The 25,588-nt window shown below is 53.9% G+C and overlaps 1 protein-coding gene across 2 annotated transcripts; it reads left to right on the plus strand.

The window, feature by feature from the left end:
- Positions 1-69: 69 nt before the first annotated feature.
- On the plus strand, positions 70-25,582 carry ZMAT5 (zinc finger matrin-type 5). Of its 2 annotated transcripts, XM_032603647.1 has the most exons (7): positions 79-179; positions 11,363-11,517; positions 16,311-16,373; positions 18,393-18,473; positions 19,730-19,841; positions 21,253-21,363; positions 25,181-25,311. In XM_032603647.1, the coding sequence occupies exons 2-6, from the start codon at positions 11,391-11,393 to the stop codon at positions 21,317-21,319; spliced, it is 450 nt and encodes a 149-aa protein (XP_032459538.1). In that variant the 5' UTR covers positions 79-179; positions 11,363-11,390; the 3' UTR covers positions 21,320-21,363; positions 25,181-25,311. The 2 variants fall into 2 exon arrangements, with proteins under 2 accessions (XP_032459537.1, XP_032459538.1); XM_032603646.1 differs by lacking the exon at positions 21,253-21,363 and having other exon boundaries at positions 70-179; positions 25,181-25,582.
- The last annotated feature ends 6 nt before the right edge of the window (positions 25,583-25,588 follow it).

Genomic DNA, 25,588 nt, shown 5'->3' on the forward strand with positions numbered 1-25,588 from the left:
AACACCCAGAAGCCCTCGCGCTTCCTCCGCTTCCGCCTGCACGGTCTCAGCTTTGATTCGCAAAGGTTTCTGGGAAGGGTGGACTGATACCCAAGGAAGGACTACGAATCCCAGCAAGCAGTTCGTGGCGTGAGGGCGCAGGAGGAGGAGCTCAGAGCCGTTGGGCCCCACGGAGCCAGGTACCTTCTTTGGCGGGACGTCGAGGGCGAGTGTCCTTACCCCCACGGGAGGGCTTGGGCTCTTCCATCTAAGTCCGCGAGCCCCGCGGTGGGCCACACTATTAAACGGAATGCGGAGTGGATAGGGGAGCGAGGCCTGGGTGCCCGGTCCCAGGCTTGTCCCCCGTCCTGTCTCTGTCAGCCCCAAGTCCAGGGCTAGAGTTGGAGCCTGTGGCACAAGTCAGGTCCTGGGAACTGAATCCCTCTGCCCAGCCTCAAGGGAAGTGGCGATTCTACCCATGCTTCATGTTACTCTCATCCCTGGGTTTCGCAGCTGACAATCCTGGCTTGGAAGGCAGGAGACCTAGATCCACTCATTCCTTCTTGGGAATAGAAATAGCAAGGACTTAGGAGGACTAGGGCCGTCCAGCACATGTTTTCTAAGTGCCTCTGGGCCTTGCGCTGGGGACCCAGCGGTGAACAAGTCCCTGCCTTCCTGGAGCGCCCATTCTACTGTGTATGGGTAGATGGGAAGGTGCAGTAATGACAAGTAATGCTTTGAAGAGCTGAAGAAAGTTTGCTTGGGGAGGGGGTGGTGGTGGTAATATTTTAGACAAGGTGGACCCCAGGGCGACACTTAACCCTAGACCTGAGTGAATAGTAGCCATTCAAACAGGAAAACGTTGGTGCAAAGGCCTTGAGGCTGTTCTATCCTGGGGTGTTTGAGGGGGAAAAAAGTAGAGTGGACTATGAAGTAGGCTCAGGTCAGCTCATATCTGGCCTTGTAACCCGTGGTAAAAAGTCTTAGTTTTTTCTAATTGCACTAGGAAGCCAATGAAGGGTTTTAAGCTGCGGTGTGACATGATCTAATTTACATTTTAATGTCATCATTTCTGGCTGCTCTGGAGAACAGACTAAAGAGGGGAAGTTGCTGTGGTGGGTCAATTGAGGCAGGGTGGTAATTTAGATTAGGGTGTGGATTAGAGTAGTGATCAGATTTGGAATGTATTTTTGGAGGTGGGACAAACAGAACAAGCTGACAGATGCATGTAAGGGCTTACAGGAAAGTGGACTCAAGAATGGCATCAAAGTTTTGACCTCAGCAACTTAAAATCAACAGGATGATCTTAAGTTCTGTTTGGCCACATTAAGTTTGAGCTGCCCCTTAGGCATCAAATGGAGGGGTCCAGAGGCTAATTGGGATTTGGATCTGGAGTTCAGAGGAGAGGCCTGAGCCAGAGATAAAAGTCATTGGCCTACGTGTGGCATTGAAAACCAGGGACTGGATTCGAGACCTGGATCTGCCTCTGACTTGTAAAAGCAACAGTAATGCCTTGTTTGGGGCCTGGTAGGAAAAACGTGAAATGCTCTATATCCACCATGCGGTTATTTTCTATTTGCAAAGCATCCTGGTAGCCCTTTCGGGCAGGAAGTTGTGAAGCTTCTGGGAAAGAATACTTATATCTTGCTGACAACTTCCCAGATGAGGAGTTCAGAGGAGGGAGGAATTATTTTAGGTGAGATGGGTAGGGAAGACCACAGGGAGTTAAGGTGGGCTTGTTTTATTTTTTTGCCTTTTTAGTTCATTCTCATTTTGGAGCAACAATTTTTTAAAAATCTGATTTTCTTTAGGCCATCGATTTCAACTTAGAAATTATTATTCTATACATAAATCTAGAAAAATTAGAAAAATGACCTTAACTTTCCCTTTGATTAATGTTTGAACTCAACTTGAACAAACTAAATTCCTTTAAACATTCAGCCCTATCTTCAGCTCAGTTACATTCCCTTACACATTTAAGTCCACTTATACATTTAATATATTTGATTTTCTTTTTAAGTACTTCAGATATATAACCTAACAAGCATAATTTCCCCAGAATACTTAAACAGTTACTAGAAAATCTAATAAATTAACCTTATAAATGTAATAAATTTTAATACTTTTCAATACTTTTAACAAACTTAGTCAAATTCTGTTTTGTCAACTTGTTCTCAGTCAGGGGATTCAAAAAATACAGGCTCCATCTCTGACAAGAAATTAGGATATGGCGGGCACCCTTAGTAGCTTTTATAGCACCTCAGTGATTTTAACATGCAGCCAGTGTTTCCAACCATTGCTGACCCCTCAACTTAGAATCACAAGTTTCATATCAATTACTGACAGATACTTTATCAATTACCTAACTACATATTTTAACTTTTATATTTTAAACTGGAATCACAGTGCTTTTCTGTTATAAACTCAACATGTCAAATTCTTTTCAATGTGATACTTTTAAGCACCAGGTAGACACTGATTATTAATAATCTTAGGACAGGAACATTAGTACAATAATTGATTTCGTCTACTACCTCTGTTTTCAATTTTAAGCTTTCCTGGAGTGTGACAGGACGCTTAGCCAGTAAGAAAACACTTTTATCCACTCTAACAAATTGTGCTTAGCATTCTCATCAAGTCGGGGTTACCATTTCAGCTTACTGAGGTGGTTCATAGTCCGACCAGTTTCTGACTGGGACACAGATTTGCGGGCTGTGTCTACCCAGAGTGACTGCCTTCAGCAAAGGCTGCCTTTGGGATGCAGGGGATGAAGAGGTCAATGAATAGTGGAAGCTCAGTTCTCCAGGCTTTTATTTCTTGGGGGTACCTACTGGGGGTGGCTAGAGTCCCTGGTTAAAATGCAAATTTCTGAGCCCCTCTCCAGATCTGCTGAGCCAGAGTTCCTGAGGATCTGATTCAGGAGACTTCATTTTTAATAAGCTCCTCACCAGGAGCAATGGAAAATTTTGAGGAGTTGTTTTGAGAGGGTTGATCTGATGCTGCCAAGGGTGGGCTGAACTAAGGAGGCTGGTCCAGATGTGAAGGGGTGAGACCTGACTTGGGCAGTGGTAACAGAGAGTCACATGGTATTTGGAGCCCAGACTTGGTGGTGGGGAGAGAAGGGAAAGGCAGAGGTGTTTATATGAGTCAGGGTATATGGTTCAAGAGCCTCTTTCAGACTATTTTTGCCTTTCCTATTTGGAAACTCTGGCCTCTTGGGACCTCTAACTATCTGGTGAGAAACTGTCTCCATCCTGAAGCTCCTGGAGCCCAGATTTGGGTTCAGCTGACCTTCACTGGGCCAGGTCCACTTGGAATCAGGGCTTGTCCTATCAACCGTCAGCCTGGACTGAGGAAAATGTTTACGCTAGATCCCTTTCAACACCACCCCTGGCCAGTTCATCCAGGTGAACCGGGTCCCTGGAACCATCCATGGAAGCCTCCTAAAGAAGAAGGAATAGGGTTTATCCCTGCCTGACAAATTTCCCACTTTTTTGAAGGGAATTTTTTGGGAAAATTTTAAAACTATACACGCCAAAAATAGAAACTTAGAAAAACAGAAAAACACAAAATGAAAAAAAGAAAATCCCGCACATCGTAATTTTATTCTCTAGACATAACTACAGTAAATATTTTGTGTCTTCTCCAGTCTGTATGTGTGTCTGTGTGTATATGTGTGTGTTGAGGCGGGAAGTTCTTTCTCCTTAAAAACGTGGTATTAAAAAAAAAAAAAAAAAAAAAAAAAAAAAACGTGGTATCATGTTGTACATACTGTTGTGACAATGAGTCATTTTTCATTTACAATATGGGATGAACATTTTGTCCCTGTAGGGAATTGTTCCCTTTGACTGATTCTTCTTTAACTGAAGTATAGTTGATGTATTACTTTGACTTGATTTTTTTTTTTTTTGCGGTACACGGGCCTCTCACTGTCGTGGCCTCTCCCATTGTGGAGCACAGGCTCCGGACGCGCAGGCTCAGCGGCCATGGCTCACAGGCCCAGCCGCTCCACGGCACGTGGGACCTTCCCGGACAGGGGCACGAACCCGTGTCCCCTGCATCGGCAGGCGGACTCTCAACCACTGCGCCACCAGGGAAGCCCTGACTTGATTTTTAATGGTACCATTGAATAGGTTGGCTCACACCCTACTCTTGCTCCTTGCCAGTTGTGGGCTCCCTCTACCCAAAGTTATTTTTAGGGTAAAATGAGGATGGTAGGCTTTGTGCATCATCATTGAACCCCTTCCCCCTCTCTACACAGGACCCTGAGCGGTCTGCCTGGCATGTGGTGAGCAATGGATAACTGTCAGCTCTTTTTATTCTTGGACATTTGGAGTTTGGTTTCAGGACAAGCTACATTGCAGTGCTCACCTTGGTACCTAGATCTTCGAGATGATCTCTGATCATTTCCTTGGAGGAAGTCCCTGTTGGATGCAGGCGCCCCTCTTTGGGACCCCCGGCACAGAGCTTGTTACCTATGACTGTTACTGGGGGCACATCTGTCGGCCACCCATCCCCAGCACATACTCAGCTCACGTTCTCGTGAGAGCATGGACTCTGTGTCATGAAGCGTGAACCCTAGTCTGGCAGAGAGGAAGTGCTCAGTGTGTTTGGCTGGTGAATGAATGACTGAAAAGGGAACCATGGAACTTTAGGGTTGTGCATATGCAAGTGGGAGGGGGGCCCTCCTCTGACTTGACTCAGGAGAGTTTTGCATTGTGGGGCACTTTGTACCTGTGGCCATCACAAATTATAAAGTGATTTAGTTTCTCCATTCATTTATTTCACTGTATTAGTTAACTGTTGCTGCATAACAAATTACCCTAGAATTTAGTGACTTACCACAACAAACATTATCTGATACGGTTTCCGATGGTTGGGAATTTGGGAGTGGCGTAGCTGGGTGGTTCTGGCTCAGAGTCTCCCACAAGGTTGCTGTCAGGCTGTCAGCCAGGGCTGCCCTCCTCTGAAGGCTTGACTGGGGCTGGACGGTCTGCTTTCAAGCCCACTCACTTGGCTGTTAGCAGGAGGTCTCAGTTCCTTGCCATGTGGGCCTTCCTACTGGGCTGCTCACAGTATGGTAGCTGGCTTCCCCCCAGAACAAGTGATCAGAGAAAGGGAGACACCAGGATGGAAGCCACGTTGTCTTATAACCTGATCTTGGGGGTGACATACCATCCCTCGGCTCTCTTCTCTTAGTCACAGAGACCAACCCTGATATGCTTTGGAACGGGAGACACAAAGTGCAGACACCAGGAGGTGGGGTCATTGGGTGCCACAGAGGCTGGCTGCCACGTCCACAGATGTGCATTAAGCAGCACTGGCTTTCCAGACACTCTGCCAAGCACCTAGCATGCATGACTCAATCCTCACAGTACTCCTGTGAAAAGTATTATTACCCCCGACTTCCAGATGAGGCTCAGGGGTAGGTAGTTTGACGAGAGTATCACAGCCCGCGAGTGGCTTGGGATTCAGGCCTGGGTGGGTGGCTATACAGTAAGGGCTGACTTGTGTGGCCTGTGTGACTTCAGGCAAACTCCCTCCTTCTCTGTTCCTCAGTCTGTCATCTCCCCCCTTAGACCAGCATTTCTCCAAGTATGGTCTGTGGACTCTGCATCAGGGCCTCCTTAGACCCTACCCCTGTCCCAGACCTGCTGAGTTAAGAAATCGCTGTGGGTGGAGCCCCCACTGCCTCATATTGCTGAGAGTGGATGATATACTTTAAGAAGTGAACACGTTTATAAAGCAGAAACTAACACACCATTGTAAAGCAATTGTACTCCAATAAAGATGTAAAAAAAACAAAAAGAAGTGAACACGTGAATGAGGTCAGGATGAGAAAGCTTCGTGGTTGCTACAAAACCCTGGGACATCTGAGGGAGACCCTTAACATATCAGGGCTCCTATCAGGGGAGACATCTGGATCTTCTTGGCACTTCTGTTGGAGCTGGGTCCTGAGCAGGCAGTCTGCAGGCCACCTGCAGGGGCCGGGTCCGATGCCGCCAACTCCAGACGGCAGGCATATGTGGCGCTGGGACATTGCCATGCTCCTAGTGGGCGTGCAGTAAAGCCGTCCTCTGGCTGAGGTTTGCTGTTCACCTGGGGTCTGTGGTGCCATAATTAGAAGAAATGACAGGTAAGCTCGAGGGCAGCATGTGGTGAGCACAAGTCCTGTATAATTACAGCATGCATCCCAGCCCCTGGCCACAGCCGAGCTGTTGACTGATTTTAGTCTTGTGCCAAAGCCAACTCTGTACCTGAGACGCACGTGATGAAAGCAACCAAGAATATCAGTGAAGCACAGATGTCTGCCTTGAGCCAGCCTCACGGTGGAGCGGTGGGGTGGGGAGAGAATGGGTCCCGGGTCAGCCAGGCCCCAGTGTGAATGCTGGCTCCGGTGTGCCTTGGCACGCCTGGTGAGGGCTCCACAGGAGGTGCACGGGGGCCCTCAGCACCACTGGCCCACCCGCAGCACCCAGGTTGATGAGAAATCTTCCTTATCAGTGTCTCTCCCGGTCGTGGCTTTGAGCAAAATAGGAGTGAGTGTTTCTGAACCTGTTTCCTAATCTGCGAAGTGGATGCCTTGATATCTACTCCGAGGGTCTGTGAGGATTAAATAAGAGAATGCCTAGCACACAGGAGTCAAATCTGATTCTCCTTTCTTCCTTCTTCCACCCCACAGCATCTCAACTCGTTGGTCATCTTTTCCTTGAGCCCGGAGGCCTGCAGTCAGGTGCCATGGGCTCGCCGGGTGTGGTCTAAGTCAGTAGTGGGGGCCCTGCTGGAGACAGAAGCCCTGCAGGGAGGGTGGGGGTGGCAGAGACCTGCTTTTGGGGGCCTTACATGTCTCTCTTCTCGTCCCCGTCCTTGTCCCCAGATTCAGGCTTGTGGAGAAGAGGGTCGGTGAGCCAAGGGCAGGAGGCCTTGGGCTCCACGGGTGGCTCCCTCGCTTATTCCACCAGCAGTTCTGCGTTTGATCCTCTCTTCCGGGTGGTGCAGTTGGACAGACAGACAGAGCCCTCTGCCCTCGTGGAGCCTGTATTCTAGTGGGGAGGCAGCTCTTGTGACAGTAAATCAGTGTGTGAGACGAGCTATGGAAAACAGCAGGTGGTGAGGGGGCAGACATGTTTGCTGCTGTGACTTTGGCTGCAATTTTAAATCAGCTGGTCAGGATGTGCTGGGGGTAGGAGGGGAGTGAGCCTCCCAGGGGATGATGGCAACAGCAGTAACGGCCTCCATTCTCTGTGGTGGTAAATTCACAGCAGCGGCGGGATCCCTGTTTTATAGCTAAGGACAGACTCTGGGAGATGAAATAACTTTCTAGTGGTGGAGCTAGAATTTGAACCCAGGCCTGTGTGACCTCAGAGGGTGGGCCCACTAGCATTGCCCTCTGCCCCGTGCCCACGAGGAGCCACCCTGTCACCTGGCGAAGCTCCAGGGAGCCAGCAGATGCTGTCGCCACCGTGGACCTGGTCTCTGGGAGTGGGTGGGTGGCACTGCCTGTGTTCCTGGTGAGGGAGTCGGGCCGGATGGTCCTGTGTTCCGGACAGGACCTCGCTCGCACACTGCAGAGCACGCCAGCCTCAGAGGACGAGGATGAATCACAGCAGAGAGGGCCAGCTTAGTCAGCACCCCATGCTGGTGTCTGGGTGCCGTAGAGACGTCCGGCTGTCCCCATTCCCTTTTCCCTGACCTCCCACTCAGGGCTGCCAAGTGCGGTGGTGCAGGTTGTGCCTTGTGCAAGGACGCCTGGCTACGAGGTGAGGCAGAGTGAAATACACTCTGCTTGCCAAGTTGTGTGTCTGGCCCGGTGCTGTGTCTGTCCAGAGGATTCTGCAGCCACATCTTTTGCTAATGTGCGCCAGGGCACTGGAGCGGGAGGGAGTTGGGTCAGGAGCTCTAGAACTTCACACCTGGACGATGCCTGGGTGAGGTCACCTTGCTGGAGGCCAGCTCCTAACCAGGGACAGGGCCTCTGCCTCCATGGGGTCAGGCCTGTGAAGGAGGCAGGAAGTGCTGGCCCCTCTAAAGCCGCTCTGCTCCCTTGACACCGTTCCCAGGCATTGGGGGCTCTGCAGAGCTGCTGTGCAGGCAGAGGTCTTAGCCTGCCAAAGGGGCTGAGGTTCAGTCCCACCCCTGCCTTGTGCTGTGTGCTTTGGACAACTCAGTTCCCCTTTCCTGGCCTCCCTTGCCTCATCTGTAATATGGAATAGCTGACCACAGAGGTCACTTGGGCACTGATATCCTGTTCCTTGTTCTGAGTCTCAGTTTTCTGAAATACAGGCTTTTGGAGGCTAATAATAATGATGGTGATGATGGCCAATGTTTCTGGAGGGCCTCCTGTGAGCCAGGCTCTGTGCTAAGTGACACACGTGTGTGTGTGTGCCCTTAGAGATCACCTGGTCTAGCTGTCTGCCTCCCACTTCACATGTGGGGAAACCGAGGCCTAGAGAGGGCAAGTGACAAAGCCACATCCTCACCTGGCAGAGCTGGGACTAGACACAAAGTCCATTGACCCGTCCTGGACGGCTGAGCACTTCCCCTGTGCCAGATGAGGGGTGGCCAGTGTGGGCAGAGGGAGGCACGGGTGGGCAGCGCTGCCACGATGGCCCTCAGCTGAGGCTGGTGTGCCCCCCATGGTTTGTGCATGTGAGAGAGAGGGGAAAACACAAATACACACGCTCACACAGACACACACAGCCCAGCCCCGAGGGGCAAATCATTTGAATCGGTGTTGCTGGGCAGATTGGGAGAGGGGCATGTGATCTTCATTTCCTGGTGGTTTGGTTGGAGACCTGCTTTGCCCTTCCTGGATGTGTGATCTGGGGCACCTCACAGCACCTCTCTGGGCCTCAGTTTCCTCAATCGTAAATGAGGTTGTAATACATACCTCTTGGGGTTTAAAGGGGCCACGTGGTCCTGGGGGTGTAGTGAGTAAAGGAAAGCTGTCATCCGTATGATTTGTTAGGAGGCGACTTTCATAAGTGATTAGGAGTATGGGCTCTAGAGCCATCCTGCCTGTGTTCTAAGCCCAGCTCGGCTGCTTTCTAGCAGCATGATCTTGGCTAAGTCACTTCACTTCTTGGAGCCTCAGTTCCCTCATCTGAAACCTCACAGGTTGTCCTGAGGATTAAGTGAGATGATGGATTATAAAGCTTTTAGCCCAGTGCTGGCACATAGTAGGTGTTTAGTGCATCAAATATTACATAACATTTATTGTACACTTGCTTAATGCCAGACATTATTAGTGTCATTTGTATTGCTGTTACTCTTTTATTAATAATTCATTTGGATTCAAACTTCCGTGTGCTGCTCCCTAAGCAATCAGCCAACCCGTTGAACCCACCGCCCCATATTCCTACAGTGAAAGTAGAGGCCTGGAGAGGTCCAAGGTCACACAGCTGGCTTCCCAGTGCCCTGTGTGGTTTTGCCTAGCTAAGTCTGCCGCAGAGCCACTGTTCCTTATCAGTCTCCTGGAGGAACGCCCCTCCCACTGGCCCTCCCTTCCCCTCCCCTTTATGCTCCAGAGCCAGTGGCTCCTCTGAGCTTCAGCCTTCATGAATGGCTTAGTTAAGCACTCGGCCGTTAAACGTTCATCTCTTAGAATTTCAGTCCAATTCCTATAAGTTTATTGGCAAGACAGGGTGTATTAGAGCTGCCAAATTTAATATATCAAGTCCGCGTGTCTGGGATGCGGTTTCTCAGCAGTAATGGGAGAAGAGAGGTTTTATACGTTTTCATTTTGAATGAGTGTTCGTGATCCCATTACAGCCCTTGACTTAATGGCTGCTGTCTCTGCCGCAGGAGCGGCTTTCTCCATCCCTTGCCTGGCTGCCTGGACTGTCCAGGGGCTTATGTGTCTCTGTGTCTCTCCCCGTTCTCTTCTTCCCAACATGTATTCCCCCATCTCTCTGCCCTGTGGGTCAGGTCTCAGCTTTAACTCTACTTGCCAGATTCTGAGAGTCTGGGGCTTTTGCCGCTGGCCTGGGCTGCTACCTCGTGACCTTGGGGAAGTCACTTTTCTTCCTCCTCTTGGCCTCAGGAACCTGCTCTGGGAAATGAGGGGTCAGACTATAGGACCTGAAGGTGAGAGGCTATTCTGGGCTCAGCCTTTGCAGGTCCCACCTGGTGGCCCTGAGTGAACCCATTTGTCCTCTGGTCTTGTGACACCAAACGGGGACTCAAGGGCTGGCCTTGAGTCATGGCTGCAGATCTCCTGGGTCAGGAGTGGCAGCTGTGGTCACCAGGACTGAGGGGTCTTAAGTGTCTGAAGACCCTGAAATGTTCTCATTTCCCTCTGTGATTGCCACCTAGGTGTTTAGCTGATCTCCTTGGGAAGCTGTGCGCATTTCTGCCTGAGCCCTCTGGCTTCTCTAAGCCTTAAGCTGGCTGTGGAAGGGAGGACACCAGCAGCAGGATTTTAGGGCACCTGGGTTTGCCTTCTGCTTACCAGCTATGTGACCTTGGGCAGATCGCTTCCTCTCTGTGAACCCCAGTTGTCCCATAAGGAAAATGGGAATTAACTCATTGTTGAATAACAAATATTTGGTTGCCTACTCTGTACTGTGCACCACTTTGGGGGCTGGGGCTTTGTAAATTTTATGTAGAAAAATAAAGTGTGAGTGTCCTAAAAACAACAACAAAAACACAAAAATATCCCAGCCCACATGGATTTATATTCCTGTTGAAGGAAAGAAAAATATAATAAGCATAACAAGTAACTTATTACTTCAAAGGTGATAAAAGTGAAGCAGGGAATAGGGAAAGCTAAGTGGAGGGTTCTGCAATTTTAAATAAAGTGGTCATGGGAGATTACTAAGAAGGTAGTAGTTGAGCAAAGATCGAAGGAGTCAAGTGAGCAAGCGGGGCAGGTATGCGGGGGGAGCATCCCGGCAGAGGGAACAGCAGGTGCAAACAGTGGGAGGTGGGCGTGTGCCTGGCGTGTGCCTGGCGCATGTGAGGAGCAGAGAGGGGGGCTGTGCGGCCAGCATGGAAGAACAGGAGAGGGGACGTCAGAGGTGGTGGTGGGGGCTGTCCAGAGTGGGTGAGGTGGTGGTTCTCCATCCAGCCTGGCTGCAGATGAGAATTCCCTGGGGTGCATTAAAACATGCTGATGCCCAGGCCTCACCCACTGTGTTTCTGCTTTAACCGACCTGGGGTTGAAGCTGGGCGTCAGAACTGTTAAAAGACCCCTCTGGAATGAGGCCTCTCAGGCCATAAGCATCCAACCGGGTAGCCCCTCATGGGCTGTTGCGGAGTTCACATGAGCTGGTGTGGGTAAGTAGAGCCTTCCTGACGTGGCGCAGGCCTGGCCCCCGGGCCTGCTCAGGCAGGGTGGTGGCGTTTCCTCTGCGCTCTGACCCAGCGCCCTGCGACTTCCCAGGCAGCGGCAGCACCTGGCGGGGGTGACCATGGGGAAGCGTTACTTCTGCGACTACTGCGACCGCTCCTTCCAGGACAACCTCCACAACCGCAAGAAGCACCTGAACGGGCTGCAGCACCTCAAGGCCAAGAAGCTCTGGTACGACATGTTCCGAGGTGGGTGTTGCCGGCCTGGCGGCTGGGCTGACGAAGCCCTATTCTCCAGTCTTTCTTATATCATCAGACAGGGAAACGCTGCGGGCCAGCGACAGTGCTGGTCTGGGCTCTTTGAGGAGCAAAAGAGAGGAGGCCTGGGTTGCTGGCCTCTGGGGCAGATGGGCCCTCAGAAGGGCAGGTGGAAGGCGAGCTCATTTCCCTGCAATCCTGACTGAGGGCTCCGTTCTCTGACGCCTTGCCAGGCTCTGGGGACACTGTGGTCACGAAGAAGGCCTCTCTAAGGAGCTAATGTCTGGGCCCACAGCTGAAAGGTAGGGAAAAGCCAGTGGTCCATCCTGGGCAGAGGGCAAAGTGCCAGCTGCTCTCGGAGCCAAAGAGAGGATGAGAAGGAGCATGGTAGGGCCCGAGGCTGGCCACAGGGCCGGGGCCAGATCGTGCAGGCCTGCGGAGGCCACGGTAAGGGGGGTGGGCAGAGAGGGCAGCCTTCGAAGGGCTGTGGGCAATAGCCACCACGACCGGAGCTACGTTTGATGGCAATGGCCGACTGCTGCCTGAGCAGGGGGCGCAGTAAATGGCTGTCGAATGACTGAGCTGCTTCTGGGAAAGGCTTATGAGGCAAAGGAATTAAGGCCATAACCACCTGGCACAGGGCCTGGCACCCAGGAGCATTGGCTGGAGGGGAGCTGCTGCTGCTCTGCTGTCTTTAGACACACCGAGCCGTAGTGAAAGAGGCGCCAGGAGCTGGACAAATGGAGGGGGACTGTGGCAGTGGGGTGGGGTGACCAGGAGCTCCTGGAATGAGCCGGGGCAGGGCCGGTGCTCCATGAGCTGGGGAGCAGTATTCCAGGACAGGGCCCAGAGGCTGGAAGGAAGGAGCTGAGTCCCAGCAGCTCAGAAGGGGAGACAGAGAGTTCCCTGGTCTGTGACTCAGATTCAGGTCACTCACATTTTATTGAGTGCCTGCTGTATGCCAGGTGCCTTCCATGGTCTGTCATTTGCTTTTCTCAGTAACTCTGTAAGGCAGCAGATCTAAACCCTTTGAGTTAGAATCACCTAGAGACCTTAAAATAAAAAACACTGATCCCCTGACCCCCATCCCCAGAGGCAGGTTTGGGCTGGGGTCTAGGCTTGGGTGAGGGAGGGTGGCCAAGCCACTCAGCAGACCAGGCGTGGCTATGGTTGCAAGGGGCTGGAAGTGGGGGCAGAGGGGAATTCAGGGGCAGAGGGGTCTCCCAGGTGCCTCAGAGGCCTCTGAACCTGGTGTCAGGCAGAGGCTCCCTGTACCCCAAATCCAGTAGGGGCTGCGATCTGGCGTGGTGCTAGGCCTCAAGGTTATCTTGGTGTTTGTTCCTAGTCCCAGACTTTCAGCCAAGAACCCTGGCCCCGTGGGTACAGGGTTGATTGGAAGAGGGCTATAGAAAAGATGAAACAGTGGGTGCCACGAGCCCCTTCTCAGGGTTCCCAGCATTCGCTCACATCCCCAGCCATATCTAGTCCTTAAAACAGCACTTCGAGGGAAGCTGGGCAGGCCAGGGAGCCCCACTTACAGGTGGTGACTTAGAAATCCAGAGCAGTGGATCACCTCACCCTGGTCCCCAGGCTGACATGTGAGCTCTTTCCCCTTCCCTGGGAGGCTTCCCCAGGGCTCCAGCTCACCTGCACAACCGCACAGCACAGTCTCTGCAAGGGCACAGGGTACCCTGCCTCAGCTAGGACTCGAGACCTGCTCTGCTCCCGGCTTCATGGCCTTGAACAAGTCCCTTAACCCTCAGAGGGCTGATGATCCATCTGCCTTGGTCAGCACAGGCATGGGCCCTGGAGCTGGGCTGCCTGATGTCAGTCCCAACGTGTCACTCACTAGCACTGTAGCCCTAATTTTGCCATGTGTAAAACAGCTGTAATAGCCATACCCCCCCTCCCAGGGATGTCACGGGGCTCAGTAATCTCCTGATGACTGTATGGCACGTAAGGACTTACTAAGTAAGAACGATGCTTATGGGTCCACAAAAGGATTGGCCTTGTACCCTTTATCTCATGGCTCATTCATTCAGCCAACACTTGGTGAGCGCTTAGCATGTCCTTGGCTCCCAGAGAGGCTCTGAAGACTTAAAGGTGAATAAAACAGGGCCCCTCTCCTGTGTAACCTCACACCCCATTACAACAGTGTGTTCTGGGTGGAACCCCTGTCCCACCCAGGCCTCCAAGCCCTGCTGAGCTGTCCCTCCAAGCTCCAGCCACACTGACCACCACAAGTACTGTCCCCTCTGCAGGCATGCCTTTCCTGCTGTCCTCCCCACCCCAGACAGTCCTCCAGGATGCCCTCTCCAACTCCTGGGCCAGGTCAGGTCATTTGGCTGCGTGCTGGCTGTTTACCCCGTTTATATCCACGTGGATTAGTGTGACTATTGGAATGGAAGGAAGGACCAGGTCTGACTTGTTCTCCACTAAATCCTCATCCTGGCGCAGCGCCTGGCACACAGGACGTGCTCAGTAAATGTTTGTTAGATGCATATCTCAATGAACAAGCAAACAAACCCAGGGCAGCAGGGCAGCTGTTAATTTGGGGAGCTGAAGCGAGAAGGACCAATAGGGTCAGATCATGAGGAGCCTTGAATGCCAGGCAGAGGGGCAGGGCCTGTGGCTGGGGGTTCTCAACCCTGGGTGCACTTCAGAATCACTAAGGAGCTTTTAACAATTCTCATGCCCTCCCCTTAGATGAATTACAACAGAACCTGAGAAAGATGGGCTTGGGCTGTGTATACTTTGAAAGCTGCCTAGTGATTCGCCATGTGGCTGGAGTTGAGAACCACCAGCCAGATGCTGGGCAGCCTGGAACTCTTCTCCCATACTGAGTCACCCCACCAGGGCCCCTTGTCTAAGACTCAGACTCAGCCCCATTTCCAGTTTAGCTGTCCTACCCCAGTGGGGCCCTGGGCAATGTCCACACGCCCTCCACCAGCCCTCCTCCCCAGGGAAAGCCTCTGGCACCAGCTGGGTGGGCTGAGTCTGACAAGTCCAGTGCTGACCCTCTCCCCACGCTGCTGGCCCACCCACGCTCCTGCAGGCCGCCCCGGGAGTAAGTCCTCTGATAGCTAACTCTCGACCCCAGCAGGCCAGCCCTGAGGAAGTGAGGAGCCCCCCTCAGAGTCGGCTACTCACCAGCCACCAGGAAATCAGCAACCACACAGGAAAGGGTGGGGGCTTGAGACGCACAGGCCAGGGTTCAGACCTGGCACTGCCACTTCTTATGTGTGTGCCTCCTTTCCCTGTGTGAACCTCAGTTTTTCCATCTGCAAAATGGGGATGTTCATGTAAATGGTGGGTTTATGAGGAGGAAATGGAGTAAGAACTGCTCCTGTTTGTTGAGCATCCACTCCAGAGGCTCTCAGCCCTGGCTGCACCTTAGCATCACCCGGGGACCATGATGCTGAAGCCGTTCCCAGCCCCACTTTCCCACAATTCTAATGTGGGACCTCCTCTGCCCAGTGCTCTCTCCATCCGTTATCTTATTAAATGTTGACAGCAGCCCTACCAGGTGAGAATTTTCCTCCCATTTTACGTATGGGGAAACTGAGACTTAGAGTTCACCTACCAGTCAGGGCTCGTTAATGGGGAGCCCACCTAACCCCTCACTCCATTTGGACGTGGCCTGGAGAGTATTCAACTGGAAATGCTTGGTACCTGCTCCAGCTGGAAAGTCTGACTTGAGGGCTAAGTGGGAATTTAGTGGTGAGGTCTCCATCTTGGAGTAACCAGCGGAGATGTGTTTGATTTCCAAATAAATTTAGGAAAGAAACAAGAAAGTGTAACAGAAAATCTAAACAAAGAAGAGCAGAGGACCCAGGGGGCTCTTAGAGTGAAGGTCAGAAACACCAGGGGAACTATTTTGACTCGGTGACTTTGGAATCCAGTGAAAAGGGATGGCTAACACCATGAAATGAAGCATAGAAGTCAGAAGTCAGGTGGGATAAGGCTTCCAACAGCCATTAGACTTCTGAGGTGGAGGTCATGGTGACATTTGGCGGATGTGGTCCTGTGTACCTGGACTCAGTAGCCCATGGTCTTTCCTTTACCCCAGCAGCCTCTAGAAAAGGCAGCAGATGGACGGGGAAAGTGCACAGCTCAGACCTGGCCTCTCCTTCCTCCAGGGCGACATGAGGGCCTCTGAGTCAGGGCACCTTCCTCACTCATCTCACTCACTTACAGATTTTGACTGATTGATTCCTTGCCCACCAAGGAGCATACAAGATTTAAACTGTACCTATATGATGAAAATAAAAGTAGGAAAAATCGGAGGAAACCGGGGTTAAGGTTCATATCCAGAAAGATTGCCAGGAAGTCCTGTTGAGGCCGGTGGCTAGTGTGAGAGGGGAACAGAGGGAGGTGGGGTACAGCCTTGGCCATGGAGCGATGCCTGGGCCCTGGGGTTTACTGGTGGGCTTTTTAGGTTTTTATTTTGAAATAATTAGAGAGTCTCAGGAAGTTGCAAAGACAGTACAGAGAAGTCTTCTTCTGGTACCAGGACTTCAAAAAAAAACACCTCCCAATATGATCTACTGTGCAAAGTTGAGAGTCTCTGACCTCAAACCTGGTCCTAGCCTTTGGCTGGGTCTAGGTGGGGTGGGTGGGGCTGAGGTCACCTGAAGCTCGGATCCCTCTGCCCAGCATCCCTACCTGTGGTCATCCCCTCTTACACTCCTCCGTGGATGAGGACCTCTTTCCTTCCCTGATCTCAGTGGTAGGAAGTGCCCGTGTGCAGCTAAAGTCTGAACCCGGATCCTCTCTCCTCGCAGATGCAGCTGCCATCTTGCTGGATGAGCAGAACAAGCGGCCCTGCAGGAAGTTTCTACTGACAGGTAAAGTGTTCTACTCCGTTCAGGTCCCCCTAGGGACCAGCATGCCCTGTCTGATCTGCTTGGACTTCTGCACAGCCTCCCCCCACCCTCCCGCCTGAGCCCGCTTTGTGGCCTTGGTGCGTCAGCTGACTTGACACAGTCAACAGGGGCCTTCCCAGGGGCTGTGCCTTAATGACATCCAGGGCTTGGTCCTCAGCTCTTCAGACCTAGAATGTGATTTTATCAGCTTACCCAGAACAAGCAAGGGCTGGGAGATTGCAAGTAAATCCAGGAGATACTAATAGGTGTAATAGACTGGCTGATTAAGTTAGCCTGGGAGCCTGACTTCTACTGTGCCCGACCTCCACTGTGCCCTCCCTCCCAGCAGGCAGGGCTGGAGACAGGAACAGGCCTGACAATGCCGAGAAGCTTCAGGGTTAGAACAAAGGACGCTGGGTGTTGATTTCACTGCTCAGTACGCAGCTAATAAAGATGCATATAGTTCAAAGAGACAAAAACCTCAGTAAGTGAAGGAGCCAAAGGCAGATGAAAATAAGGGTAGGAAAAATAAGACAAGGCCAGAAGAATGCTTAGTCTCCTCCATGCTTGCCTTGAGGTCCTGTATACTCTAAGGGTTTGGCCTTGAGTTTCCTAGCAGCCAAGGCAAAGAGGAAAGCCATGATGATTAACATGGTGTAAAAGGGAGCTTAGCACCAAGGAGAGGTACTGCTGTTGGCCTAGGAGAGCGGGGTGAATGGCTGTGCTCCCCTCAGGAGACCATGCTGCCCCTAGAATGGGCACCAGGCCTGCGAATCAGGGGCTGCCATTCCCCATGGGCTGCACCTTGATGTGAACACGCTGCTGGCAGGCAAGGCTGTCTTAGGACACCTCTAGTCTCCTATTATTATTATTTTTAAAATTTATTTATTTTTGGCTGCTTTGGGTCTTTGTTGCTGTGTGCGGGCTTTCTCTAGTTGCAGCGAGCAGGGGCTACTCTTTCATTGTGGTGCGCAGGCTTCTCACTGCGGTGGCTTCTCTTGTTGCGGAGCACAGAGAGGCTCGCGGGCTTCAGTAGTTGTGGCACATGGGCTCTAGAGCACAGGCTCAGTAGTTGTGGTGCACGGGATTAGTTGCTCTGCGGCATGTGGGATCTTCCCAGACCAGGACTTGAACCCATGTCCCCTGCGTTGGCAGGCGGATTCTTAACCACTGCACCACCAGGGAAGCCCTATTTTTTTTTTATAATTTTTATTGGGGTGTAGTTGATTTACAGTGTTCTGTTAGTCCAGGTGTACAGCAAAGTGAATCAGTTACACATATACATATATCCACTCTTTTTTTTTTTTTTTTTTTTAGATTCTTCTCCCATATAGGCCATTACAGAGTATTGAGTAGAGTTCCCTGTGCTATACAGCAGGTTCTTATTAGTTATCTATTTTATATATAGTAGTGTGGATACGTCAGTCCCAATCTCCCAATTTATCCCTCCTCCCCCTAGTCTCCTGTTATTTTGAGCAACATTTTGGTCTCCCCAGTTGAGATTTGGAAAGCCAACCTGGACTTTGGTACCTCCTTGACAAAGCTGCCATTAAAGCCTTTCTGGGGCACAGTCCAGCTACTTGTGCCCCCCTCCCCCCACCCCTTGCCATGGGCAGGGGGCACCAGGGCGGGGGTGTGAGGAAGCAGAACCCTCTCAGGGACCCACCCATAGTTAGTCAGGGCTACGGGCCAGGGCAAGGGGAGGTAACAGGAGACAAGCCTGCAGAGGCTTATGGAACCCAATCATGAAAGGCTTCAGTGGACTTTGGTCCCCGGCCAGGGAAGGGCTGTGAGCAGGGCCTAGTGGACCAGACAGGCCATGCTGGCTGCTCTTATGGCTGGGCCAGAGAGAGTCCAGCTTCTTCCTCAGGGCTGGAGTTGCTACTCCTTAGTCCCTAACACCCTGCCCCTAAAACTCTGGTGGCCCCTCATCAGGCTGCCCTTCAGCTCAATGGTAGGAGTCCATCCCGGGCAGCAAGTGACTCTCTCCTCCCGTTGCAGGCCAGTGCGACTTTGGCTCCAACTGCAGATTTTCCCACATGTCAGAGCGAGACCTGCAGGACCTGAGTATGCAGGTGGAGGGTGCGTTTCACTGGGACCCTGGGCTGGGCAGGGGTGGGTGCTGGGGGGATGTAGGGGAATGCTGCCCTGTGTCTCCCCCCTTCCCCCTCTTTTGTGGCTGCCATGTGGGGTAGGCTGAGAGCTATCCAGGGCATCATGAACTGCTTTCAAACCACCCCAGGCATGAGTGGAGAAGGAGCCAGGGAGCCCCCATCCATGTGCCCGGCTGGGTTTAAAGTGACACGCATGGCTTCCTATCCAGGAGTCCCAAGGGTGTGCCTCAGCCCCACCTGGGCCCTGCTAGCCTGGCATTCATTCATGTACACCCACCCTCCCTTCCTCAATCAGGCAACGTGTTTGGAGCCCCTATTCGGCCCCTGGCAGATCCCCCACTGCGCTCTGGGGACAAGGGGATAAAGAGAGCACCTTCCCTGCCCTCAGGATGCTCAGGCCTGGGGACTACAGGGAAGGGCAAGTTCAGCTTCCCTCTGGAAACTGGCATGTCTGCCTTTGGGAAATTCACTTCCTACTGCTCCAATTAGAGATAAGGAAATTCCCACTTAGATGGTCTTTATCGATCTTCGCATGCAGCCCCTCACTGAATGGATGGAGAAACTGAGCCTCATGTGAGCCCCCATCCAGTGCGGCTCCTCTGTCCACGTGGCCTCAGGCAGCCAGCGAGCGTCTGGGGTGGCCTGGCCTTCACCCTCATCCACCAATAGGCCTCACTCCCCTCCGACCAGTCAGACCCTGTGGGCAGTGCCCTGCCCTGGGGCTCTGATGACAGTGTAGCAGCAGCCCTGCCACAAACACAGGTTTCTAGGAGCTTTCCCAGGGTGGAAGTGAGGCCTTATGGGCCAGGCCAGCGAGTCCTGGTGACAGCTGTATCTCCAGCTCTTCCAGCCATGGTCTCTCAGAGCCTTTGGCCCGTGGTGGGAGAGCGCAGGCTTTGCCCTGTTCTGCAGCCCACACTGCCTCCCTGACCCCAGGTTTGGACCCCTCCTGAGGACCAGGCTCTCAACTGTCCTGTGTCCAACTCCAAAAAGCTTGGGAGGCAGCCAGCGTTTTGTCTTCACTTCATGGGGAAGCAGAGTGAGGCCCAGAGGGGCTACCTGGGGAGGTGGCTGCAGGATGGGGACAGGCCAGAGGACCTGCTCCTGGCCTCCCAGCCCGTGCCTACCCCCCCGCCTCTGGAAGGTTCCAGCTGCTTTGTGAGAGTGTGGGGTTCAGATGGGGGTGAGTATGCCCCTCAGTTGCCTGTCTCTCTATCCCCACAGAGGAGAGGTGGGCCAGGGAGTGGCCACTAGACGTCACTGAGCTCCCTGAGGTCCACGTGGAGGACTGGCTGGAGAAGAGAGCCCAGCAGCTGAGCTTGGCCCCAAGCAGCAGGTACAGGCCCTGTGGGTCCCCTTCTCCCATGCCCTCCAGTTGCAAGACCCCAGCCAGCTTGCCCTTGTCTCCATGAACTGCCCAGGGACCAGACACGGGCGCCCCCAAAGGACTCCTCAGGTGGGGGCCACATCGGGAGCTCTTGGGTCCCCACGCCCTGGCCAGAGGCTGAAGGGCACTTGCCTGAAGGTTCCTGGCCTAGGCCTCATCCTCCTGCCTTAGTGGAGTCTGCAGTGGCTGAAGGAGGCAGGTGGCCAAGCCAGCTTGACTCCACATCACCAAGTCCATTGCCAGAGGGAGAGGCCTGACTGTGGTTACTGAGGCCCCAGAAAGCCAGTCACCACACTGTCCCCTCTAGGCCCTGCCAGATAGGCATGGTTGCTCCGACCCTGCAGAAGGGGAAGTGAGGCTCATGGGATGATGTGACTTGTCCAAGGGCACACAGCTCGGAGCAGGCACAGCTGGGATTGCACAGGCATGTGACAGGCTCTTTGTCATTGTCCCACTGCCTCCTCGAGGAGGGGGCTGGGGTGGGGCTGGCCCAGCTGCTGCCTGGGCCCAGCACTCAGGATGCTCAGAAGTGGACAGGGTGCACTTTACCCCTTGTATGGGGAGCACCCTGGGTCAGGAGCCCACAGGTGTGTGCTGTGTGCCGTCCCAGGTTCTCCTCTTCAAGGTCACAGCCAAGACCAAAGCCAGGGCTCCTGGGGTCTTCTACCAGGTATTGAAAGAGAGAGAAGGGAGGAAAAGGGCTAAAGGATGTGCCTGTGACCTGCCTGACTTGGTAAAGTCACCCCGTGCTGGGCTGCCTCCTTTCCCGTCCTGCACTGGGACCCGGTGGCCTCATGGGACAGCAGCCTGGCTGGGACAGTCTGTGGGAGAGGTGAGGCTTCCCTTGAGGCTCCGCCAGGAGATGAGGGCCAAGCTTCTTGCCTTCTCCGTGCCTCAGTGAGGAGAGCTTGTTAAGCTATTTTAAAATTAACTTTGTTTTTAAATCTGTGTCCCGTTTGTCCCCCGACCTTGAAAATATATAGTACAGTCATGACTCCTGTGTTGGAATGTGACATCCCTTCCGTCTGGTCTTGTCAGAAGTGGTTGTGATCTTGGTAGTGTGGGCACCTCCCTCAGGACTGGTCCAGGGACCCATGTCCTGCACCCCAGCTCGGGGCTGAGGCCACTCAGAGAACTCTGGGGGCTTCCCCACTACCCCACTCCCTGGACCCAGCTGCCTCCCCGCTCCGCCACCATGGTTCCTCTGCTGGGAGTGAGCCCCAGAGGCCTGGGCACCCCCTGGGCTTGTGCCGAGGGCTCAGGGAGACCCTGTGGCTGGGCTGAGGGGGCGTGGGGGTGGGTAGAGATGGGTGCCCTGAAGTCCCTTCCTAGGGATAGATGTGTCCCTGTGCTCTCTAAGGCAGCGTGCCTGTGACCATGAGACTCAGAGGACTAGGGGACAAGATGGAGAAACTGAGGCTGAATGACGGGCCCAGAGTCGCAGGAAGAGTGGTGACCACGTGATAATCAGGTGTGTTGGTGCCGTGGTGTGCCCGGCACTCAGCCCCGGCCTTTAGCGGGGTTGGTGCCCCCAGTTTGTAGCTGAGGAATCTCTTCCCCTCCAGGAGGTTGTGACTGCCTTGGTCACACACCTACTACCCTTAGCAGCACTCAGCTGTCACTTGAGAGAGAGCTTAGGTCCCTGCCCTGGCTTTGGACCCTGGGCCACTTCTGTTACCAGGTCTAGGGCTGGCCAAGGGCCAGTGCAGTGGTTAGCCACTGCAGCCGGAAGTCTGCAGTGGTAGTGGCAGTAGCCGGCTGCTGGGATGGCAGTGACTGGAATAGAGCTTGCCGCTGGGGACTACCCTAGGCTGAACCCTATCCCCTGGGCTCCTCTCCCGCTGACCACCCAACCTGGACCCTTCCAGGGGACCTGCTTTTCCACTTGTTCTCTGTGCCTTTGCACAAGTCCACCTGCCTCCTGAGGGCTTGCAGCCAAAATGAATTACTCTCTGGGCAGAGCAGACCAGTCCAGCCTTGAGAAAAGGAAGTTGTTAGGAGGGAGGTGACCATTTATCATTGCTTTTGCCATCACAGCCTTGGTCTTCCTCAGCCCTCTCCCCTCAGGTTGGTCTCATGAAAAATGATACCCACACCCTGCAGCCCACAGGCTTTGGGCTCTGCCCTTGCGTCCCTGGCCCCCACTACGCGGGGTCAAGGAGGTGGATTGCAGCCAGGAGGCTGCCTCTCTCTGTTCCCTGAGTCTACCATCAAGGCATCCCTGTGGCAACAGTGCCCTCTCTGCCCTTCACCCACCCTGGCTCTCCTAGACGTCACGGCAGCCCTTCCTGGTCTCCTACCTGCCTCTGCTCCTCCAGTCCATCCTCCACACAACAGCCCCAACCAGCTTCTAGAACACTCCCTGACCCCGGCCCTGCTGAAACCCTCCTGGTCTTCTTCCCCGTCAGGGGGACCCGGACTCCACAGCCCAGTTTGCAAGGCCCCGGAGAACTTCCCTGCCGCCTCCACGGCCCTTGAGGGTCACCTTCTCACCTCTCCCATCTGGCCTCTTTGTCAATCCCGCCGGATGCTTGGCAGCTGGTTAGGTGTGGTGGGGCGTTTCTGATTTGGGGGCACCTTGTGCACACTATTTCCTCTGCCTGGAACTGCCCCCCCACCACCACGTCTGCCTGGCAAAGTCAGACTCATCCTTCAGGCTTTAGCTGAGACATCTCCCCTTTCTCCCCTTCCACCCCCGGGCCTCCCCCTCACGGCCCTGAGCTCACACTGTCATCAGCCTGGTGCAGACCCAGGACATGTTGGCTACATGAGAGAGCATTTGGGGGAGCAGGGTCCCGGCCTGAAGGACTATTCCTGAGTATTAGTGCCGTGGGCGCCTCGTGGGGACGGGTCTGGTGGCCCCTTTTCCTCTCTGGGTGTCTGTGTCCTCCCCCCCAGGACACAGGGCAGAGATGGCTGCCTGGCCCACCTGGGGCCACCCAGACCCGAGGGCTCTGACCTCACAGGCTGAGTGGAGCCCTCAAGGTGAGCCGGGCTAACCATCCTTGAAAAGGGGAGATGGAGGCTCAATGGGGCCCCAGCCTGGTGCACTGTCCCACCCCCCACCCCCCACCCCTTGCCCCAGCAGACTGACCCTGAGGCACCTGCTGGGAGCAGACAGTAGCGGGAGGGAGGGGCCAGCCTCAGGTGAGCAGGCTGATCCCTGCGAGGCCAGAGGCCAGTGCTCGCCCCTGCTTTCCACTGTTGGCTCTTCAGGTTGTGACTTTATCCGTCTTAATCTTCCCCTTTGCACCCCTCTCAGGGCTGGTGCTACTGTTCTGGCCCAGGTGCCTCCCTAAGACTCTCTCCTTCTAATTAGGACCATAGCTGGGGACAGGTGAAAGAGAGCTGCCCTGTCCCTGTGACGGGGCAGACAGGCCAAGAGAGAAGCCACGAGCACAGTCCTACGCACCTGTGTCCCAGTCTGCTCCGTGCAGACTGGAGGGGTGTGCTCCAAGGCCTCGGTGCCCGCATGTCTGAGGCCCGGGGAACGCACCCTTCTCCTGGCGGGAGGCCTCAGCTGCCCGGGAGTCTGACCCGTGTCCTAGAGGAAGGGCCTGAGGCTCACAAGAAGGGGCTCCCTGATGGATCACACCCTCTCAGACCTGCGGTCACCCCAGCCCCACGGGGAGCCAGGGCTTGGCTGGCAGCTGGGGCTCTCCCTTCCAGCAACTGCGGAGCCTCCTCCATTCCCACCCTTCTCTGCGCCTGGTGGAGTTTATAAAATCTCCCCGGCACCATAAATCATGCTGGGAGCCGCTTTCTGTTCTTTCCAGTGGGCAGCAGGCTGCCGAGCAGGGATTCCCCTGTCCTCGCGCCACAGGAGGCCCCAGAGGCTGCACCGGGGCTGCCTGAAGCCCTTGCTCTGGGTCTGACAGCAGCTCAGGCCCAGGAGGGGTGGCTGGTCGAGGCTTCAAACCTCTCAGTGGGCCTGGGATGCTCCCGTCCTGCAGAGGCCCGGCCACTGGGCCCCTGAGCCTGCCAGGGCCTCACCTTCACTGAAAGTGGGACCTGGGGGTGGGCTGGGCTGGGCTGGGGGCAGAAGCATGAGGGGCCAACATCTGGGGCCCACGTGTAGGTGGCATTCCGGCCTCTCACCCCCCATTCTAGACTGTGTCGCTTGGGCCCGTGACTGATTCCATGCACCTCAGTTGCCTCATCTATAAAATGGGGTTCAGTAAGGATTCTTGAGGTTCCCCTCGGCTGTGCTGTCTGGCCCAGAGTAGTATCCAGGCAGTAATAGCGCTCAGCATGGCTGTTTGTCATCAGCAAGCATTCACTGGGTGGCTCCCTGTGCCAGGCCCGGCTCTGGGCACTGCGGGAGCAGATGGACGCCACCCCATCCCCTGGTCTCTCCCCCTTGGAGAGCTCCAGTCCTACAGGGGCGACGTGAGCTCCCAAGTGAGTTCAAGGTAGCCTGAGGGGCAGAGCAGCCCTGGAGCGGCAGTCTGAGTGGGGGTCAAGTCCAGAAGGATCGGAATGTGGAGCAGTTGGTGGGGAGGCTGCCTGTGCGCCTCAGCGGCTCCCTTAGGACAGGGCCACCCTGGGCTGAGCACACAGGGTGGGTGCTTCAGATCGGCCCCGGGCCTTAGGAGGTGGCTCCTGGGGCGATGGACCTTAAGGGGAAGGGGAGTAAGTAGCATGAGAAATAAGGCTTTTAAAAATTTTTTAGACAATATTTTTTTCTCATTTCAAAGGCTTGCGTGCTTGAAAAACTTTCTTGAAAAGTATAAAGAAGTAAAAAAAAATCACCCATAATTGCACCGCTGAGATAGAACCACTGTTAACATTTTGCTGTGTCTTCCAGGTTTTTTTTTATGCATTTATATATGCTATATATCTTTAAACAAAAATAGTATCATGCTATATACATTATTTTATAAGCTGCTTTTTCTCCCTACTCACACAGTATTATACATCATGACACCTTTCCTCATCAGTGCATATAAGTTTGCCTTAATTCTCACGCAGGCTGCGTAGCATTCTCTGCTGTGGACGTGCATATATATTTAATTAGTCCCCCACAGGTGGACACTCAGGTTATTCCCATTTCTTATAGCTCAGTCTCTGCCCACAGCCCCCCTATTTCCTTGCGCTCAATCCTAGAGGTGAGGTGGCTGGCTCAAAGGGTCTGCGTGTTTCTGAGACTCTGCCTTCCAGAAAGGTGATACAGGCAGCTGCCCCTACCCACAGCTGGGGTGGTGGGGAGGGTGAGCTGGAGGGGGGTGCCCCCGCCTGGGCCTGAGCTGTGCTCCACACTAATTCTCTGTTCTTTTCTTTCCCTCTAGGGCTGAACCCATCAGAGCCACCGTCTTCCAGTACCCGGTGGGCTGGCCACCAGTCCAGGAGCTTCCTCCATCCCTGCGGGCACCCCCGCCTGGGGGCTGGCCCCTGCAGCCCAGCGTCCAGTGGGGCTGAGTCCCTTATCCCTGCCTAGTCAGCCCTCCAATCAGCCACAATAAAGATAAGGGCTTGTACGGGGGACACCCAGGCCCCCTCCTGCTGCACCCCATGGAGCATCTGAAACTAAAGACCGGGCCTGGCCTGGCCTCTCTGAGGCCTAAGTGTCCTCCCCAACCAGGTGCAGCCCTGGTCCTGGCTCTGAGCCAGGCAGTTCCACCACCCCCACCCCAACGGGACATCTTGAGAAGACTTCCTTCCAGATGTTTATAAAGAAAGTCTGTCACCACCACTGT

Source organism: Phocoena sinus, chromosome 14 (genome assembly GCF_008692025.1).
Source record: "Phocoena sinus isolate mPhoSin1 chromosome 14, mPhoSin1.pri, whole genome shotgun sequence".
Classification (NCBI taxonomy): Eukaryota; Metazoa; Chordata; class Mammalia; order Artiodactyla; family Phocoenidae; genus Phocoena; species Phocoena sinus.

What these genes read in the sequence shown, in the direction of transcription:
- ZMAT5 (XM_032603646.1), top strand. Translation starts at nt 11,391, where the DNA reads ATGGGGAAGCGTTACTTCTGCGACTACTGCGACCGCTCCTTCCAGGAC. An exon ending in CAGGAAGTTTCTACTGACAG is followed by an intron (nt 16,374 to 18,392) that starts GTAAAGTGTTCT and finishes CTCCCGTTGCAG; the next exon opens with GCCAGTGCGACTTTGGCTCC. An exon ending in AGCTTGGCCCCAAGCAGCAG is followed by an intron (nt 19,842 to 25,180) that starts GTACAGGCCCTG and finishes CTTTCCCTCTAG; the next exon opens with GGCTGAACCCATCAGAGCCA.